A 21887-nucleotide genomic window follows, 5' to 3' on the forward strand; every position below is an offset into this window, starting at 1 on the left:
ATTTTTCATCTTAAAGTTCATTCTATGCCTTCTGTTCTGCTTTTTATAATGCCTAAAAAAGGGTTTGTTTTTATTTCTCTCCCTCCTCCTTCTCATCTGACTATATTGTTCTGGATGTCCTGGAACTCATTTTGTAGACCAGCTGGCCTTGAACTCAGAGATCCCATTGCCTATGCCTCACTAGTGCTAGGAATAAGGGCATGCTCTACCATACCCTCACCTACAGTTTTGATACCTAGTTTTGAAGGTACAAGTTATATCTGTATTTTCTCTTGTGAATATAGCAACTGGATATTTCTTCACGTTCATGTTTCATACTTGTAACGAAGTAGTTAAAAGAACCCACAGGGAATGTCTCCAGGGAACTTGCAGCTTGTGTCTTGTTTGATACTCACGGGGTATCACATTCTTGTTTAGTGTCTTCTTCCTAGAGTACCTTTGTACTGTAACTTATTTTTTATTATGCCTGAACCACTGTGTAAATAAATCCTTAGTAATAAAGAATTATGAATTTTATTATTTGCTTACACACAAATCTGCAAAATTCACAATAGCAGTTAATGGAAAACAAGGGAAGATGTTTATCTTTGCTCAAATTTTCATAGTAGACACAGTAGTCAGACGCACAGAACAGTCATTAATTGATTAAATTAATTTCTAGTGGCTTTATAGTATTTCTATAGACTTTACACATTATTTTGGAGCATTGGGAAATGAGCAAAATGATAGCACACATTTGAAAGACAAATTTCTTGAACCTAACCTGAGTATTATTACTGAAGTCCAGGTTGTTCTTAGCCCTTCTGCCTCAGTCTTGCAGATCTTGGACCTACAGGCTTTTGCCATCTTGCCTGGCTTAGTTTGGGTACATTGGAAACAAGGATATTTGTTTTGTCTACTCTTATTCTTTTTATAGAGAAAACTACTGGCTTTCAAGTCTAGTAAAGTATGCCAGTTGAAAATGTCAGCCATGAAATATTTCCAAAAGCTGAGGCTCTTTATTCCCCCTTCTACTTTAACTAACCATGGCGGGAGAATTGGGTGACTACATCAGGGTCCTTTTCCACCTTTTTTCCCCCCAGAGCATGTTAAACTATCACATTTCACATCATGTACCGTGATAGATAATGATATCCTTACTTTTACAATGAATAAATACAGAAACCCAAGTTCCCCTTCACCTTGAATACACGCTGTAATGATTTCATCGTCACTGTCACTGCAGTTATTTAATAAGCATCCAATTCCGGATGATGTAATGGCTATATTAAAAGGAACACAAATGACAAGGCTTTATGTTCGTATTTACCACTGAACCCAATAAAGATATATTTATTCAGATTCTATATGGCCCCCTAAGTTTCCCTGAACTTCAAATGTACGAGAAGCTATTGTAAGGGTTCAACTTGGTTACTCTAGAGATAACTTCTGGGTTACAGTCGGAGAATCGAGCCTGGTTCCGCGGAATTCCATAAAAATAAAACCTTTTCCGAAGCCTGTAGCCAATTCGAAGCAGGGGAGCGCAATCAAATCCTTCTCGAAAGTCAATGAACCGCTGATCAGGGGAACATGGTACGATTCTAGTAACAATCCATGTCCCTGATTGAGGTTGAGTCCCGGATGGCTATTTCAAAGGTGACTCCCGCAATGACGTCACTTCCGCTACCACCTGCGTGGTCCCCGGGAGCCGTAAAGAGGGTGTGTAAGTGTCGGAAGAGCTGTCGGGATGCAGCTGGCAAGAGGAGCAGTAGGAGGCCGTGGCTGCGCTCTCTTTCCACTGCTGAGCATCCTAGTCGTCCAGGGTGAGTACGCCAGCTGGCTGGGCTCCACTTCCGGCCGGAGGAGGGGGAGGTCAGGAAAGATGGTCGCTTTTCCGGTTCCGGGTTGGGGGCTCTTAGGAAACCCCCCGTTCGGCTTCTGCGAAAGACGGAAGGAAGGGAAGGAGGGGGTGTGGGGTGATGCTCTTTCCCGGCTAGCACCTCCCACTGCGGAGAGTTGGTTCCCCTCTGTTCTCAGAGCCCGACCACCTTGTGTGACTTGACACTATGATGATGCCTCGATGAAACCACAGCGATAGGCTTTGCAGAGCTCACCGTTCTTGTGAGATTTTCAGTGGTTGTCCGCCAGGGTTCTGTATTGCTGTTTCCAGGTCGGAAATGGACAATTCTGGTTGTTCCAGTTATTTTGAGAGACACAATCAGGGCTGGAAAAGAAAGAAAGAAAGAAAGAAACAAAGTAAGAAAAAAGAAAAAGGAAGGAAGAAGAAAAAAAGAAAAAAGAAAAGGAAAACCATGACTTGGTGATTTTATTTCAGGGGCTTTGAAATAAAACATTTTAGACAAGGGTTATAGAGTGTTTTTTCTTATAGCAGGCATATTGTTGAAGAAAAGGCACCTTAGCACTTTATAAACATTCTGAAGTATCAGAAAAGTCACCACCAGAATTTTGAAACTTTACTCTTTTAACTATTGTCAGTATAGTGTTGATATAATGACACTATTGGAAGGTTTGGATAATTTTACTTTCATGATATTCCAATTTCTAAATTTCAATCCAAACTAATTAGTTTTACTTTGAGGTACAAATATTGTCTGATATGTGTGTGTGTGTGTGTGTGTGTGTGTGTGTGTGTGTGTGTGTCTTTCAAAGAAATAGAATACTAGTATAGCTAGTATTAGAATGGATTGTTGTAACATTTCTGAGGAAAGAATGGATGTTTCTGAAAGGGGTCTTTAATATTGAGTAACTATGAACACATTAAGTGGCTGAGTTTCATCAGGTAAGGTGAGGTTTTTATTTATCTGGTGACTAATCTGCATGTTGCCAGCACACTCCCTGATCCCACCCAGCTGCCTGTGTCATCATACGTGTCCAATTTTCCCTCTGAGTCCTCTTTACAGCAGAGCCAGGCCTACTGCCACTTCATATAAATTCACGGTACACAGCAGAAGTGTGTGTGAGAGAGAAAGTGAGAGAGGGATCCAAATATTGTCCCAATGAGAAATTCTAGAAATTGTGTCTTTTTGTAGCATCATTTCGAACGTAAGAGCAGCTGTCAAATCTAGTAAAACAGATGGTTCAAACAAATTAATTTTGGGGGACTGCTGAGGTGGACCAGTAAGTAAAGGTGCCTGCTCTGCGAGCCTGTAGACCTGGCTCCATCTCTGGAATTTACGTACATGTAGAAGGAGAGAACCAATTCAACAAAGTTGCCTCTGATCTCTACAAGTGTGCACACATTCTATTAGTAGTTTTAAAATTATTGATCACTGTGTATTCATCCATTCAAGATATAAATAGATTTACATTCCTCACCCACTCCTCTAGGTTTTCTTGAAGAGATTTTAACTTTTTCTTTAAAACAAACAAATAAACTAGCCAGGGTCTGGAAAGTTGGTTCAGTTCACTTGTTGCTCTTCTATAGGACTCTGGTTTGAGTCTCAGAATTCACATCATGGCTTACTATGATTTGTAACTCCAGTCCCAGGGAACCAAATATCCTCTTTGGCCTTCAGGGACACCAAGACACGAAGGCGAAACACCCAGACATGTAAAATAAAAAATAAAGGTATGTAGTTCACATGCTTATTCATTCATTAAATATACAGTTCAGTAATTTTTGGTATGCATGCTTGTGTAATCATCATTACAAACACCTTTGGAACATTTTTATCACCCAAAAGAGAAATCCCATATTCATTCCAACCTTCCCACAGGCCCTGGAAACCACTAGACTTTCCCTTTAAGCCTTTGTCTATTCTGGGCACTTAATACAAAGTGAACCAGGTGTGCCCCTTTGTGAGTAGCTTTTTTCACTTGGCATGTTTGAGGTGCTTCGTTTGGCTGTTTGTTTTGTTTCTTTTGAATTGTAGGTGATAAGCTCTGCTTTCCCACTAGTTTACTTGCCACCCCTCTTCAGAGACTGAAAACTCTTACATTGTTATCTTGTTTGAATTGGCCTTAAGTTTTAAGTCTGATTCTGCTTATTTCAGTTGGCTAAGTCTATAGAAATAATAGGCTGGAGGTCTGGGGATGTAGCTCAGGGAGTAATGGGGCATGCTTGTAATCCTAGCACTGGGGATGTGGAGGAGGGAGGACCAGAAGTTCAGGGTCATCCTCAGCTACATAATGAATATGAATCAAACCCGAGAAACAGGAGATCCTGTCTGAAAAACCAAGAGATGGAGGAAAGGGAGGAGGGGAAGTGATAATGACAGAGCCAAGTATCATGCTTGCATATCGTCTTTATATACATTGTAGATGGGGAGATTTGCATTTTGGAAAATGAGTTGTTTAAAGTTAGGGCCTTTGATTTTTGTCTTGTTTAATTTCTTTCAGCTCTAAAATTATTTTTATTAGAATGTGATTTTTATTCTTCATTAACTGGTTTTGTTAATTTTCATGATAGTTTTATAGTTGACTGTTTTCACTTGGCCAGAATAAATATCAAGCCAGAGCATGGTGGTCCCATCATTTGAAATGCTGAGGCAGGAGGATGGAGGCTGGACTAGCCTTGGCTACATAACATGAGCCTGTCTCAAGAAACAAAATATAATAATAAAACAAATATTAAATGTATGAAAGGATATTGTGCTAAAATGGAGGAAAATTTGAATGGATTTAATATAGGATTAGAGAGATTTTTAAGAAGGGATTTGAGAGAAAGAAATCTGGAGAGGGAAGAGAAGGGGTGGAGATAGGAAGAGAGAGGGAGAAGAGACAGACTCTGTGAAGAGCTGGCTGGAGAAACTACAGAGGTTCTGATTTCTTTTTAAAGATTTACTTATTTATTATACATAAGTACACTATAGCTATCTTCAGACACACTAGAAGAGGGCATCGGATCCCATTACAGATGGCTGTGAGCCACCATGTGGTTGCTGGGAACTGAACTCGGGACCTCTGGAAGAACAGACAGTGGTCTTAACCACTGAGCCATCTCTCCAGCCTGAGGTTCTGATTTCTAATTCTATCCCAGAGCCTGTCTTAGCTCTAAAGCAGGTATTGGCAGCTGTTTCTGGTAACGAAATGAGCATAAGTGTTTAGGGTGCTCTGGCACCTGGTCTCTGCCAGGTGTTCCAAAGAAGCCATAAACAAAGCAGTGTGGGCCATTCCAATACAATTCCTTTTATATAAAGAGACTGAAGTGTTTTAGCTATTTCCTGCAGGATCACGGGAGAGACCGATTGGTTTAGACAATTGGGTTACCTGCAAATCGGAGAGCAGGGTGATGGCTAATTATTATGAGTTTGCTCCTTTCTCATGAAAGGCATTTGCTTCTACTTGAGTCATGCATGGGTCGTAGGCTGTTCTTGACATTATCCCTTAGGTATCAAAGACATGTTAACTTACCAAGAGCCAGACTCATGCCTGGTTTCCCCTCTTTCAGTGAGTGGCTTTTCTAAGTAGAAACTGAGAGTCATTCTTGACACCTTCCTCCCTCCAGCATTAATTTCTTGTGGGAACTGTCCGTGCATTTGTGTGATATGTTTTTCCTCCTTCAGTATACCACCCCAGTCTAGAGGTGACTATTCAGAATTGATCTTTTCCTGAATGGGTAGAGACAGAAGCATTGAGGGAGGCACTGAAAATTCCATAAAGAAGGTGATAGGGAGTAATAGTGTAGTTCTTACACTAGTAACCATGGCGACCCTCCCAGTTTCTCTGTGCCTGCCTGCCTCCCTCCCTCTGGAGTTTTGCTCTGGTGATGCTTGCATTTCACGGAGGAAATGGAATTTATAACTCAGGTGTGGTCATGGCACATGGGTTTGGGTAGAACTGTATTATGGGAATTTCAGAGGAAGAGCAGAGACCTTCAGGGAATTTGGGGAAGCCATCACAAAGCCGGTGGTATGTGAGGGGTGGTGATGGTGTTTGAATGTTGGGGTGTAGTGGGTAGCAACTCCAGCAGAATAGTAGGAATGGGGAGATCTAAGATCTAAGATTCTAAGAGAAGCTTAGAGGCATGAAAGAAGACAGTATCTTTGGAAAATGACTAAACAGTTTAGGCACAGTGCAAGGGGTAAGATGTAGTTGGCAGGTGGTTGAGAAAGACTGTTCCTGTTTAGATTTTAATCCACAGCCCAATGGGGGAGTTAGCAAGTTTTTTAGCATGTGTATTGTCCATTTTAATAATAATAGTTAATATTTATTAAAAATTTTTATCTTAAGAACTCTACTAAGCATTCTATGTGTATTTATTTATTTGTTTGCTTATGTATTGTGGTGCTAGGGAGAGAACACAGGGCCTTACACATTCCACCACGGAGCTGTGTCCAGGCTCATGTATGTTTTAAGTATATTGGATGCTCACAGTGATCCTGGGAGGGTTAATCTTTCCATTCGCCAGATACAGCAATTGAAGCAGGTTAGGGAACTGTGACCCAGCCTTTATCAGAAGTCACACTTGCTAGCTCTTGGTGCTGTTCTGGCTAGGTTCAAATCTACTCCTTTAAGCTCTCTGTTGTATTTATATTTTAGGCTAAAACTATAGGATGAGGGGCATGTATAGTTCATAGGTTCATTCTACCATTCAGGTTTTAGACCCAACTCTCTAGGATAGAATATGGTTTTTCTTCTTGTTGATGGGTCAGGAGTTGGAGCTTGAGAACGGGGTTTCTTCTGACATAGAAATAAGCATTTAGAGGCATATTATACGAAGGGGAAAATTTAGAATGGGAGTCAGAAAGGGTGCTGTGTGAGGAACTAGATGGCTGTCATTTTTGAGATGGGCCGGAGTCTTATTAAAGGCCTTATTAGTGAGCTCGGTCTTGGTCTCCTCCTTTCAGGAGGAATGTGACCAGACTAGATTGTCCAGAGAGGAGTGAGAAAATGATTCAAAGCTGCCAGAGGTTCAGGCACTAGGACAATGACTCAGAAACGCCAGCAGTAGGAAAGGTCAAAACCCTGTAGGAGAAACAGGAGGCGATCTCAGCAGGCGTGGGGCGTTGCTGGAGGTAGGTGGACTTTCTGGGTGCTGTATCTGTTTTAACTCATTTATCCCTCACTGACTTGGAGGTAAGCTCCATTTCTGCCAGGAGGCGTGAACTAAAGGAGTAGGTGACTTGTTGGGTTGCTCAGAGCCAGCCATTGGTCTGGGGTTTGAACGTGGAGCTTCTGATTTTTGTTCAGTCCTTACACTGTCCTGTCTGTGATAGAAGTACCACTGGATGGAATTGCTCTTTTCTGAAATCATGCTGAGGTCCTCGCCCTTGGCTTCCAGAAGAACCTTGGCTTAGTGAGTCAGAGAAGGAAGCAGGAAAAAGAAAGGATAGTGTTTTAAATTCCTAAAACATGGCTCTGTAGTGGGTAGTATATTTTTATCCACCAATTCCCCAACATCACAGGAGATCTGTTGGAAGAAAGTGCCAGGTCTGTCTGTCTGTCTGTCTGTCTGTCTGTCTTGTGAAGAGATGGAATGTCAAAGTTGGAATGAATGGTTTTGGAAAGATCACACTCTGTAGGCTTTTAAAATAATATCTACTTTTCCAGTGTAGAACGCATCCGATTATATTTTTTTCCTCTCCATAACTTACTTTTTTAAAAAGTGTTAAGTATAGAACCTAGGGCCTTCCAAGTTAAGGTGCTCTGCCATTGAACTACACCTCCTGCCAGCCCTTCATAACTTACTTTTAATAGATGTGTGATTCATTAACTAGCTTTCGGAGAGGGAGCATAGCTGGGTGTGGTACAGGCCGGTAATCTCAGGACTTAGAAGGCTGAGTCAGGAGGACTGGGTGACATAGCAAGGCTTTGTCTCAAGAAGGAGGAGGAGGAGGAGAGAAGGGAGAAGAGGAGGAGAAGGAGGAAGGAGAGGAGGAAGAGAAGGAAGAAGAGGAGGAGAAAGAGGAGGAAGAGGAAGAGGTGTTAGAGAGAAGAATCAACAGTTTGGAGCACTTACCATTTCTCTGAAGGATAGGAGTTCGGTTCCCAGTACCCACATCTCACAACTCACAAGCACTTGTAATTAGCTCCAGGGGATAATGCATCTTGCTTCCATTCCAGCACTCGTGTGGATATACCCATGTGAGGATAGGCACACATACGCATGCTTAAAAATGATAAAAATACATTCTTTTTTTAAAAAGAAGAGGAGGAGGAGGAGGAGGAGGGAGAAGAGGATGAGTAGGAAAGACTAGCTAGAATCTTTTTGGGCAGTTTTAACAATCACTTTCCCATTTGTATTTTCTATCCTTACTTTGCTACTGGTTGAGACACTAGTGGCTTTATGCTGGGACCATACTGTGTTTGGTTGAGACTCTTAGACTTCATAGAAGCTGCTGTATTCCTAGAGCATGTGTGGTGGGGTATTGAGGAGGGCACAGGATGGGGAGGGGGTAGGTTACCTTTTAGTTACTATGGGCAACCCTTCTTTGTATTTAACTACAAGCCCATGATTGGGAAAAGGCTAGCACAGTTAGGTTTTTAACTTTCGCCCAACTGTTTACTATGATTTAAGGTTACAAAGTGTTTAAGATGTTATTCAAGATTATTAGATCTTAGCTCCTTCTTTCTTGTGAGTTTGGCTGAAAATACATTGATGGCTCTGGCCTTTTTGGGAGGTCACTAAAAATGATGCAAAGCACCTATCATGTTCACCCACTTTTGCGTAATCCAACCAAGTGAATGCATTGTATGTGTTTGGGCTTGCTCTCATTAGGTGCGCGTATCGCCCTCTCCTTGGAGATACGTGCAGATGCTCATGTCCGAGGATATGTTGGAGAGAAGATCAAGTTGAAATGCACCTTCAAGTCATCTTCAGAAGTTACTGACAAGCTGACCATAGACTGGACATACCGCCCCCCCAGCAGTAGTCGCACGGAATCTGTAAGTGTGGACTTTCCAGAAAGTTCCTTTGAGTGCCTGGCATGGTGACACGTGCCTGTAATTTCAGCACTGGTGAGGCAGGAAAATGGGGAAATCAAAGCCATCCCTCAGCAACATAGCAGGCTTGAAGCCAGCTTGATCTACATTTAAAGAAAGAAAGGGAATAAAGGCACCTGCTGCGCATGTCTGATGACCTGAGTTTGATTCCTGAGACCCATGGAGGAAGTCAAAAATTGTCTTCTGACCTCCACATAGACCCCATATACTAGTGCTCCTACACACTCACCCCTCCAGAAACACATTCACAGGCACACACACACACACACACACACACACACACGGGTGTGCACACACTTACCTGAAATACAGTTAAACTTATAAAAAAGAAATAAAAGAAACTTTTAGATTGTTGGAGTGAGCCACGCTTGTTCCTCATATGATATTTGATTAATTGCATAGAACCTTTCACTCTGACATGTAGGACTCTTATGCATTACCTTCAAGGAAAAAAATGGTCAGAAACCAAGAGGAAATGTGGTTTAGTTTTGTTGCCTGGTCGTTTCCTTCTGTGTGGTGTTACAGCTTCGCCTTGTACTAAAAAGGACATCTCCAAGGTGTGGGCTGGAGAAATTCCCCTCTCACACCACAGACATCCTTTCTCTGAGAGCTGCTCCTGCTGTCTCAGTGGGTGTGTCTGTCTGAGAATCCATACTACAGATTTATCTTGGCTTTTCCTCTGGTCATGTAAACGTCTGCAGTGATTCATGTAGCTGCCACTGAAGGAAGTGGTGGCACCTAGTGACAGATGTCATTGGTGACAGATGGCTTTGCAACATTAGAAGCAATATACTTTAATCACACATATAAAACATATTTATGGTTCAAATTCTATTCTGGGTGTTTAATTAGAGATTACAATGCTGTAAAAACCCTTTCTCTTTATAGTTCCTTCGGTCGCCCTGGCTTAGGATGGATGCTATTTAAGAATGTATTTGAACTGGGGCTGAAGAAATGGCTCAGCAGTTAGGAGCGCTGACTGCTTTTCCAGAGAACCTGGGTTCAATTCTCAGCATCCACACAATGGCTCACAATATTCTATAACTCCAGTTCCAAGGAGATCAGACACCCTGTTCTGACCTCCAAAGGTATACCATGCACTATACACAGACAGACATTATAGGCAAAACACTCACACATATAAAACAAAATAGTTTTTAAAAAATTGAATCTTCCTTCCTTTCTTCCTTTCAGTATCTATTTACTTATTTGTATATGCATGCCACTTCAAGTGCACAGATTCGAGAGGACATCTTGCAGAATTCACCATCTCTTCTCCACCACACAGATCCTGGTGATGAACTCAGGACATCAGGCTTGGTGGCAAGGTGCCTTAACTCACTGGGCCAATGTCACTGTCCCTAGACTGGATTTTAGAAAGTGTTCTTTTTTTCTGTTTCCCCTCTTTGGAAGAAAAAAATTACCTTTCATCTTAGTGATTGTGTTTTGAATTGTATACTCGGAGCCAGGCGGGTAACCATAGCAAAGGAAATAGGACTGCAGTCAAGGCTCCTGTTGCTTTGATTTAAAATAGTTTGCTTTATTCTGAGTTGTCAGGAAGCTATGGCTGACCTTATTTGGCTCTGCTTCCTTGTCCAAAAGTAGGGCAGAGAGAGCAACAGGAGCTTCTTGGGTCAGAAACCTTATATGTAGGCAGTACTTCTGCCGGAGTGCTGTTCTGTGAGGCTGGTTGGGAGGCTGCGAGCTCATCTGAATTAGAATTAGGGGCACTTAAGAGTCTTGTAACTCAAGGGTGTGGTGGTGTGGTTTTTCAGGCTTGTCAAGGAGTAAGACTCGAGGCTCACTAATTTAACATGTAATTCATAAGTTACACCAACCTGGAAGGTCAGCAAGGAATTTTTAAGCTTTTTTTTTTTTATCTTGTTGGTCAATGAGAGGTCTTTGTTTTTTAGACACAAGATTTTTCTCTGTGCCTTAGTCTGTTCTTGAGCTTAGTGTTTAATCTAGGGTGGGCTCACATTTACAGCACCCCCGCTACCTCAGCCTCCTAAGTACCTAAGAGCTGAGGCACTCAGCATCATGTTGGTTTGTTAAGTCTCCTCTCTCTCCTCCTTTGGAGCACTTGTCACATATTCATTAGTTCTTGCTATCTTATCAAATGTAAGCTCCAGGAGAAGAGCTTTCTTTTCTGGTAATCTATGTGGTGATATATCATTACAGTTTCGTTTTCATTTCCTTTATAATGAGAGACACTGAGTTTTCCACACATCCATTGATGTATGGCACCACTAAACTTCCCATGGCGCATTAGACAGTCTCACAGGCTTAACTGTTAACAGTACAGAAATAGGGAAACAGTGCCCTAAGGTTACACCCAATGTCTGTTTATCATAGTTTGCAAATGACTTTTACGTGTTTACTCACTTGGCCCTTACACTACCACACCAAACCATGTGAGGCAGCTGTAACTATTCTGAATGTATAGGAAGAAAAACATATAAACCTGAAGCAAGTTACCAAAAGGCACACAGTTAGCAAGTGACAAAAAGGGAGATTCCCCCCCCCCCACCCAAATCACTGGCAGATGTAACACAATCCAACCTCTCCCAGGTGTAACACAATCCAACCTCTCTCGAGTTATCTCTGGAGACAGTTAACCTAAGCCTCATGCCAAACACCTGATAAGTATGCAATGAATATCTGCTGTATTAAGACAATCCTGCTTTGAACTTGGTGATTGGACACTTGGTCCCAAAAGCACATATTTACACTGAAGGTGTAACAGACACGTATGACAAACAACATGACTCTTATGCAAGACTTATGCTTTCCTCTTTCTTTGTTTACTTGGTTCCTTCCTGCTTAGGACACCAGGCATCTACAACCACTGAATTGCCCAATTTTGAACAGTTATTCCTCAGAGAAGATGCTGTATCACTCACTGGTTAATTTCATCAAAAACTCACCCCACAAATACCTAGCACACAGTGGCCATGACACATTGGGTGGCTCACAGTGGCCTGTAACTCCAGCTCCAGGGGATCTGATTACCTCTCTGGCCTCTGTGGGCACCTATACTCATGTGTGCACACCCATACACACATAATAAAAAAATAATAAACTATAAAAAGACAAATTATAATAAGTACTGGCACAGGTTGGAGAAAAGGGAAATTTACTAATGTAAACAATGCAGCTATGTTAGCAAATGACATGGCAGTTCCTCAAAACCAAACATCACTGGGAGAGGGGGTTTACTGATAGAGCTTAGCGTACACGAGGCCCAGGGCTTAGCTCTCGGCATCAGGCAGGAAAGTCACATTGTGCTCCATAGAGACACAGTAGAAATAAAATGAAAACTCACTGGGGGAAAGAGAATCTGTCCATATTGTGAAATGTTTTGTGGAGAGTAAAGATGTCCCTGCCCGAGAGTTATTATTAGGAAGAATTTAAAAGAAAGTTAGTTAGTTTCTAGTTGTCTGTTGTCTGTCTGTCTGTCTGCCTACCTGCCTCTCTCTCCCTCTCTCTTTCTCCTCCCCCCCCCGTATATGTGTGTGTGTGTGTGTGTTGGATAGTGTTGGGTAGTATTAAGGTGAGTGTGTATGTGTGTGTGTGTTGGATAGTGTTGGGTAGTATTAAGGTGAGTGTGTGTGTGTGTGTGTGTGTGTGTGTGTGTGTGTGTGTGTAGGTGCCCTTAGAGGCCAGAAGTGTGGAATCTCCTAGAGCTGAAGCTGCAGGTGACTGAATTCCTGATGTAGGTGCTGGGAACCAACCCGAGGTCCTCTGGAAGGGAAGTGCTATCTTCACTGAGCCATCTCTCCAGCTACAGAACAGACTTAAGGGTTGAGATCCCAGATTTGCCTGTCAATCCTTTTTTGGATCAGTTTGATTAACCTGCCTTTCTAAGGTAGAAGTGAGAAAAGCATTAAAATCAAATGACAACGAGACTATTAGGGGAAGAGAAGCCCTTTTATGCAGTTCTTTTTATTGTTGGATCTTCTTGGCTCTTTATTTCATTGCATTTCCCAAGTTAACCCTGTCTCTCACCGTGTTGCTTTCTTAGATCTTTCATTATCAGTCTTTCCAGTACCCGACCACAGCAGGCACATTCCGAGACCGGATCTCCTGGGCCGGAAATGTCTACAAAGGGGACGCATCTATCAGCATCAGCAACCCCACTCTGAAGGACAACGGGACGTTCAGCTGTGCCGTGAAGAACCCTCCAGACGTGTACCACAATATCCCCCTAACAGAGCTCACGGTCACAGAAAGGGGTAAGCTACTTATCACCAGTCTCCTCCCATGCTGTGACTCCGCTGGCCCTTTCTGGAACTTGCTGGTTGACGGAGAGGACTGCTGTGTCAAAGTTGTCTTCGTATGCCTATTAAGATTAATTTTTAAAACATTAAAAAAATTTTATTTTGTATGGGTGTTGCTATGTGAGCATTCATGCTACAATGTGTATGTGTGTGTGTGTGTGTGTGTGTGTGTGTGTGTGTGTATGTGTATGTCTGTGTGTAGGTCAGAAGATAGCTTGTAGGAGTTGGTGGGAAAAGCCTTGAGCTATCTCACCAGCCATTAGGTTGTACTTTTTGAAAACTGAATATTCCCTTTCATTGTTGTCATAGCTTCTGCATTGCCTTTTTCAATTGTCTTCAAGTAGTCCAGTGTCTTGTGGAATGTTGGGCAATCCTCCACATTAATGAAGGGTGATGATGTGTTTAATGTCATAAGTTATGTGGGTGTTCCAGAGCAGGGTGTTCCCTCCACAGATGGGCAGCTCTACATTTCTTTTACTTACAAAGAACAACAGTTTCCTTCTGTGGAGATAAAGCTGTGAATGGCTTTTTTCAGTGTATCTCATTGGTTATTTGAGTTTGAAACTGAATTTGAACCAAAGACACAGAGATACATTTTGAGTCTTTGTAATTTCCCTGCCATTTCTTGGGGCTTCCCTCCCTCCTCTACTTCCCCTTGCTGCCTTCTCTGCCCTCTTTCTCGCCTTCCCCTCTCTCCCTTCCTCCTTACCGTTTTCTTTGTCATCATGGTCATCTGCTTTGACAGTAACCTATATCACATTTACATAATCATACTGCTGGCAGGAATAGATTTCATTTTTCTAGAAGGCAGCTTAGTAATAGAAGTTATAGTTCTTAAAATTATATTTCTTTTGCTCTTACAATTCTATCTTAAAATTTTTATCTTAAGAAGACAAAGCTAAGCACCAGGATGACCATCCTAATCTAACTTGTAGAGTCAAAGTTGAGTGTTCAAAGTTAGAGAATTGATTTGCAAATTGATACAGTATAGCAGAGTAGTATATACTGTATTTGTGAAGCTATTTATTTATTTATTCATTCATTCATTGGTCAGTGTCTCACTACGAAGCTCTGGCTGTCCTAGAACTTACTTTGTAGATCACTAGGCTGGCCTTCGACAGATGGAGATCCACCTGCCTCTGCCTCCTAGTCTGGGATTAACAGTGTTCGCTTGGTAGAGGAACCTTTATAATCAGGACCTTTTTAATCACAAAAACCCATTTATCATATGTTAAGCTAAAATCATGTGAATAATAGGACTCCTGCTTTTACAAACATGCATCCTGCCCCCATGTGTACTTTCAGACTCTTGGAAAAAGAACAGATTGGTAGCAATGTGATACTTGTAGGCAATGGAATTATGTGTGCATGTTCGTGTTTCTTATATTTTATATTTTTGACGATGCATTCGTTCCTTCTGTAATTGGAAGCGCCTGAAGCCCCAGCCCTCCCTTGTGTTTTCGGCAGGGTTCGGCACCATGCTGTCCTCTGTGGCCCTTCTCTCCATCCTAGTCTTCATCCCCTCGGCCGTGGTGGTTGTTCTGCTGCTGGTGCGAATGGGGAGGAAGGCAACAGGGGTGAAGAAGAGGAGCAGGTCTGGCTATAAGAAGTCATCCATTGAAGTTTCCGATGAGTAAGTCCCACCAGCGTCCCCAGCATCAAGTCGGTTCCTTTTCACAGCCCATTCTGTGGATATGGTCATCCCATATCCACACACATATTCTCCCCTGCTGAGATCTCCTCCCAAATGTAGTCATTCCATGAGGGGTGTCAGAGAAAGATTATAGTGACATTTGTGGGTGTTGTCATGAAAAGCAGGATGGACAGAACACTTAGGCCACACATGGCTTCACACCGTGCAGTGCTGGGGCTCTGCGTGTGTATTCGAGCACATATTTTGTTCTCTCAAAACTAAAATAAAACTTCAAGTCATATTTTTCTCTTTCACTTTTTTTTTTTCTGGCACTGAGCTAATGTCTCCTAACAGAATATTCATAAGCAATGAAGGAAGCTTTGAGGATACCCTGAAGGGCCAAGGAAATTTAGATAAGTATGTGTTGTTCTTGGTCAGCAGATGCTCTGAGAGGGTTAAATAAATGTGGTTATTGTTTTAGTCAGTGTTCTACAGCTGTGAAGAGACACTATGACCAAGGAACTCTAATAAGAGGATTATTTAATTAGGAACTGGATTACAATTTCAGGGGCTTAGTCCACTGTCATTGTGGTTGGGAATATGGCAGTAGGCATGAGGGAGTTGAGAGCTACTTCCTAATCTTTAGGGGGGGCAGCATGGGCTTTTGAAGTGTTAAAGCCCACCCCACTGACATACTTTCTCCAAGGAGGCCATATTTCCTAATCCTTTTAGTCAAAGAGTTATTCCCTGGTGGCAAAGCATTTAAATTTCTGAGCCTATAGAGGCCATTTTTATTCAACCACCACAGTTACCAAAAGCATTTCTCAATCACCATTTCGCCAATGAGCAGGCACCATCCAGGAGTTTCCCAGGAAGAGATTTTCTTTTTTGTTTGTTTGTTCGTCTTTGAGACAGAGTTTCTTCTCTGTGTAGTCTTGGCTGTCCTGGAACTCGCTCTGTAGACTAGGCTGGCTTTGAACTCAGCTGCCTGCCTTTTCCTCCCAAGTGCTGTGATTAAAGGTGTGCACCACACTTCTTTTTTTTTAAGGGATTTATTTATTTATTATGTATACAGTGTTCTGCCTGCATGTATGCCTGCAGTCCAGAAGAGGAGACCAGACTACATTACAGATGGTTGTGAGTCACCATGTGGTTGCTAGGAATTGAACTCAGGACCTCTGAGAAAACATCCTATGCTCTTAACCTCTGATCCATCTCTCCAGCCCAAGATTTACTTTTTAAAAAGAACTAAAGCCCTGTAGCTGACTCAATGATGCACACCTTTAGTCCCAGCATTCAGGAGGCAGAGGCAGGTGGATTGGTGTGAGTTCAAGATCAGCCTGATTTACATGATGAGTTCCAGGCAAGCCAGGGATACATAGTGAAAGCCTGAATCAGCAAAAGAACAAAACAGTCAGAATACTTATATGACTTTTCCTTTGTCTGTGAAAGGCCTTTGACCATTAGGTAAGGGAGTTTTACCGTGGGAGGTTCCAAAGTTTTCTTTCTGTCTCTACACTCTGAGGTCTGATCCCAAGTCATATTTCCATCATGTGCTCTCATTCTCTCTGTAGTCCAACTATAGTCAGCTTGTGTTTTTTTCTCCTTGGTATACTATAGTCATTCATGTGTGTGTGTGTGCATGCATCTCTGTCTATTTACCTACCCATCCATTTGTACGCCCATTTTTTTCTCCCCCACCCCAACATTCCTAGAATCACCGACTTCCCTCTCTTCTCGTCTGGAAGCTTTCTTACCCTCTAGGACTGAGCTGAAATGTTCAACTCATTGAGTCCTGAGCAGAGGACTGGTCCCTCCCTGAGCTTTGCTGCATGGCAGTTCCACCCCAACCTTGGAACACTATCGTATTGTACTGTAGTACATTAGCTCTTACAGCTCTCGCCGCATGGGATTGGGAGCATCATCCCCAGACCAGGTTCTGTTACCCCTCTTCCCACCGAGCATGGCGCCTCCATTGTGGCTGCTGTTCAGTACTTTTCTGCATGACAGTGACCAGCTGCTATTTAACTAGCCCTTGCTGGGTGCCCTGATCCGTGTTTCATGCCCATTTATGTATGACATGTTCCTAAGGGCTCCGTTTAAGGGTTGGCGGTAACACCAGACTCATGTGATTCCAATACTTGGAGCTTGGAGTGGTCCCCTGTGATAGCAGTGACAGTTGAGTTTGCTTTGTGTTCTTTCCACAGCACTGACCAGGAGGACAGCAATGACTGTGTGGCAAGGCTTTGTGTCCGCTGTGCGGAGTGTCTGGTAAGTGTCCTGTTTCTTCTGTTTGGTATTTCGGTCCCAGGGGTCAAACTTATGTCATAAGGACTGGAAACAAGCTCCTTTACCCACTGAGCCATCTCACTGGCCCATGATTTTATTTTTTATCTCATGGGTATAGAACTGTCTTCTTAAGTTATGAAGGGGGCCATGTAAGCTGCTGATTGACAAAAAACTTATTTTTTTTTTTTGGATATTTCTGGACTCAGATAACCAGATATTTCTGGACTCAGAAATGTGAATTTAAGTTCTCTGATGAGCCCTGGTAATTTAAAAAAATAATTTATTCATTCATTTTATGTACATTGGTGATTTTACTGCTTGTATGTTTGTGTGAGGGTGTCAGACCCCTGGAACAGGAGTTATAGACTGCAGAAAGTTGTGAGCTGCCATGTAGGTGCTGGGAATTGAACCCAACTCCTGTTAACTACTAAGCCCTGGGAGTCAAACCCAGGTCCTCTGGAAGGGCAAAGAATGCTCTTAATTATGGAGCCCTCTCTCCAGCCCCAGAGCAAGATTTAAGAATAAAATCAGGAGTTGAGTTTGAACGTACTAGGTTTGAAATATGCAGTGGGCAATTATGTTTTCTGAATAGAGGTCTAGTCTGCAGATTTAACATAGGAGCCATTAGGATATTCAGGAAATAGATGGAAGCCTATATATGTAGGAGAGGTCAAAGGACCAAGCTTGGACATCTCCAAGGTTTCTAGATTAGAGAGACAAAGAGGAATTAGCAAGAGGATAAAAACTTTGAAGTTGGAGGAGAATCAGGAAAGTCTGTTATCTTGGGGGATGAGGAAGAAATTCTTCAACGATTTGGAAGTTCACCGTCGATGGTTTGGTGACATGGAAGCTACTGTCCACCACTGGTTCCACTGGTATATCCAGGGTGAAAAGGACTGGGGAAGGGACAAGAACCATCACAAAGGTATGGTGGTGGAAGTGGGTACAGACAGCTCTTCTAAGACCTGAGGCAGAGGAGTGGGCTGTGGGTAGAGAGGAGTGCTGTCTTCAGAGTTATTTCCTGGGATGAGTAAGCTATGGCACATTTCTGTGCTGTTGTGGATGAGCCAATGGAGAAGGAAAAATTGATGTTGCAGGAGAGAGAGAAGGTAGGATTACCAGGATGACACTGGAAGGCGTCACAGGAGGACATAGTAGCTGTAGATAAAGGAATAAGAACAATAGAGAAAAGCTGGGCATGGTAGGGCACACCTTTAGACCCAGCTACACAAAGAAATCTTTACTCAAAAAACAGACAGACGGACAAACAAACACACAGGACAGTAGAGGGGCCGAACAGATGGGGCCATATGCATGTGGGTGAATCTCATGGTGGAGTCAAGGATGTTCTTCGACGACTGCCTTCCTTCTCAATGGCAGGAGAAAGCAGGGCCATGATCTAAAAATGATGGGAGGAGGAAGGATCAGAGGACAGTGGAAAGCATTTAGGTATGAAACAGTAGGCAAGCATCTTTTCTTGCATGCCAAGGTTCTCAAAGAGCCACTGGGGCTTCAAAGCAGAAATCAGCTCAGTAGACACATTGCATTGAGGTCCTGTGATGGTCCATGGGACATAGGTGTGCTATCTGGGATATCCCACCATGGTTACCCCAAGCCCAGTTCCATATGGTGACCTATACACATGGTCTTTGTGTAGATCTGACTGTGACATTGTAAAGCATACACATCTGCTATTCTTTCCCTTGTAGGATTCAGACTATGAAGAGGCATACTGACGAAGTGTGTGCGATGCATGAAGTGTTACCTAACAACAGGAAATCTCCCACTGGCCAGGAGTGCCTCTGGTGGAGACAAGCAGGGACAGAAGATTCTGAAGGTCATCAGTGAAGACCTTAAGGACCATTTATTTATTGAAGAAATGTTTATTTTGTATTTATAAACTGTTCAGAAACTGCCAGAAGAGACTCATGACTTCCCTTCTTAACACACTCCAATTGAACAAAGAAATTCTTGAACAGAAACACTGTGCTTGGTTTACCTACACTCTTGAATGTAGTTCCTGGTTTCTTCCAGTTGCCTGAAGGAGACCAAATGTCTGTTACTCTGCTGATGCCAAAATTGTACTTTTTAATAGTGTGAAGCTTGTAGCTTCCTGATGACGTGCCAACGAACGACACTCCCATTTGGGATGGATAGCCCTTGTTTCTTCTCCATGGATGTTCTCCGGATGCACTACTTGGTTTAACAGTTATCAGCTGTTTTTAGGTGACATGGAGTATTTGACCCCGATTCTTTGGCTCAGTAGGTTTACAAGTTGTAGGCTTGCTTTGACTGGGTCTTTTGTATTAAAGTATTGTCAATTTACAGTTAAGGGAACCGTTTTTAATGTAGAAGGATCTTTCTCCTTTGTCTTGCTAGTTATACTTTGGGCCAAAGAATCTTTGTTATTTTGTGTTCCTGCAGCTGAGTAATTGTGGCTTCCTTCTTGGGGTTTTGTTTTTTTTTTTTTAAGTCAGAGGCAAGAAATGCCTCTTAAGAAGGTTTTTAGTGGTGACTTAGGAAATATTTTTTGTAGTCCTTTGCTTTGAGTTTTTTCATTTTTCTTGTGTTATTTAGAACTTTGTCTGGTTCTAAATTGCATCAGAAGTGGGTATTGTATCTGCAAACTGGTTGTTCAGTCCTGGAGATGAGGAAGTGAGGTTGTGCAGGACATCAGCCCTTTCTTCACTTGGTGCCTTGTAACCCACACCTCTAGGCTCCTGTAGCAACTTATTTGTTATTTTAATTTATACTGGGTTTTCTGTAAACCACTAAGATGTGCCTGACTTCTCTGAAGTTGCATGTGTGCAAACAGCCTTCTCCAGAGAGAGTCACTAATGACCCCTCCCCCAGCCCTGGTTGGTTCAACATGGAGGTCTTCATGGTTCTTCCCAGTGTAGCTTGGGAGACTTCCATATTACAGTGTTATATACTATGTATCTTATAAAAGTCATTCTATTTATCATGAAGATCTTGCGTTTGAAACTGGGATCATTAACTCTGCTTAAAAGACATGTTAATCTAGCCTGCTAATTGATGATATTTACCTCTGGTCATGGAAGCCCTTAGAAGACGCAGGGTGGGGGTGGGGGCTGGCATTTTACATTTCTGGTCATTAGATTCCATGGTTCTTTGGACTACTTGTTAAAGATGTAGTTGTCTGTGGCCAACCCAGTGAGATTCTTTCTGATGGTTCAATGGAGAAAAGAAAACATTCAGGCACCAAGATGAACAATTTGGGCACTTGCAGATCTGAAGAGAGTGATCTAGTTGGGAGGGGGCATGCCATGGGCCTCACTGTTTTGACAGAGGCATTACAAGAACTCATTTAAGTCATCATTCTGTGAACATGAGGGAACAATTTTGCTGCCTTAGGATTTTCTTGCACGTGTATTGTGAGGTTTTATCTCGCTCAGACATGGGTGAGGTCAGTCACCCTATGACTGATGGACACTGGGTATACTGTTGTGCAGCCTGCTTTGAAATGGCTCTTTCTCTTGTAAATGACAGAACAATCAAGTCCTTCATTGTAAGGGAGTAAGTTAGTGGTTTTATTTGCTCCGTGGGTTTGTGGTCATATCCCAAGCTTAGGCTGCCCTGAGTTTTCTTTGCTGGGGTTTGGGCTATAGCTTCTTGACCCTAAGGAAAACAAGGTTGTCTGTGGAGCCTTCCTACTTCAACAGTGAGCGTGCGATAGAGGGTTTGTCTGACTTACTGTTTTAATATCTTCTGGGGTGACATTCTCATACTTTATTTTCCTTCTTTTGCTTCTCTGTGGGCTCAAGCCACCTGACATTATCTGGAAAGCCTTGTCTGGAAAGATGGTTTAAGTCTTTCACTAGGGTTATATCACCGTCTGAGTTTTATGCAGTGGGCTCTTAAAACTATTACAAAATGTGAATTTATAAAGTACTTTGTTTTCCCTCTGTGGCCTGTTACTTCAGGCCACTCGAGGCCGTCTTAGCAGTCTGCAGCTCCTGAGTCAGCACTGGAACTTCAGAAGGAAAAGTTGCTTAACCCTTCCACCAACTCCTTCCGTGCATGCACACATGCGTGCGTGCATGTGTACAGTTTACAACACAAGAAAACCAGGAGGCCAGATCCTGATCCAGAAAGTTCTGTTGTGTTGCTGGGCCCTCATTCTGAAGAAGGACTCCAAGAAGATCCATGGACTGGACCAAAGCTCTTATTTAATTGTACAGCTCAAAGCTTTGTTGCCAGAAGTGCCCACACCGGTGTTGGCCTCCTCGCCTCTGTCTCTCACTGACTTTTAAAATCAAGTTAAGATTTTTATTTGCAGGAGGGTATGAGCTGTAAGGCTACAGACATTGTGACTCATGGAATTTTTACTCCGCTGTAGTTAATAAACTTCTTTGCACCTTGTGGCTACCCTTTTAGTGTCAATCTATATTAAAGTGAGAAGTGCCTTGTGAAGTGGGGGGTTGTGGTTTTCAGTGTTGAGAAAACCGTCTGAGCTCTATACCAGCAGGATCCTGCATAGATCCAGTGGTGTGCTGGAACCAGCTCACAGAGCAGAGGCTGATGATTGCATGTCTAGAAATGTTGTGAACCCAAGTGGCAAACTGGTGGCATGAAACCCACCGCACTGGGAATATTTGCTGGGAATATGTGCAGTGTAGTCCATGGGGTGAGAAGGCATTCAACAGTTTTCAGGACAGGACAGATTTCAAAAGATGAGCATACCCAGGCTTTGTTCTACTGGGTCAATCCAGTAGAGAGCAAGAGGTGAATGTGTATGTATAAGAACTTTTAATTTGAAGTGGTAATTCAAACAGAGGTAT

General features: G+C 42.6%; 1 protein-coding gene across 1 annotated transcript; it reads left to right on the plus strand.

Moving 5' to 3' along the window:
• The first annotated feature begins 1689 nt into the window (after positions 1–1689).
• MPZL3 (myelin protein zero like 3) lies at positions 1690–21470 on the plus strand. The gene is made up of 6 exons (XM_080930239.1): positions 1690–1802; positions 8660–8826; positions 12908–13118; positions 14631–14796; positions 17004–17067; positions 18795–21470. The coding sequence occupies exons 1-6, from the start codon at positions 1727–1729 to the stop codon at positions 18819–18821; spliced, it is 711 nt and encodes a 236-aa protein (XP_080786365.1). The 5' UTR covers positions 1690–1726; the 3' UTR covers positions 18822–21470.
• Positions 21471–21887: the final 417 nt, after the last annotated feature.

The sequence above is a fragment of the Micromys minutus genome, assembly GCF_963924665.1.
Source record: "Micromys minutus genome assembly, chromosome: 16".
NCBI classification, from domain to species: domain Eukaryota; kingdom Metazoa; phylum Chordata; class Mammalia; order Rodentia; family Muridae; genus Micromys; species Micromys minutus.

Bases quoted from the DNA above. Each gene is read 5' to 3' on its own strand.
- MPZL3 (XM_080930239.1), top strand. From the start codon at position 1,727: ATGCAGCTGGCAAGAGGAGCAGTAGGAGGCCGTGGCTGCGCTCTCTTT. The intron at 8,827-12,907 runs GTAAGTGTGGAC...TTGCTTTCTTAG, and splicing joins GCAGTAGTCGCACGGAATCT to ATCTTTCATTATCAGTCTTT. The intron at 14,797-17,003 runs GTAAGTCCCACC...TTCTTTCCACAG, and splicing joins TCCATTGAAGTTTCCGATGA to CACTGACCAGGAGGACAGCA.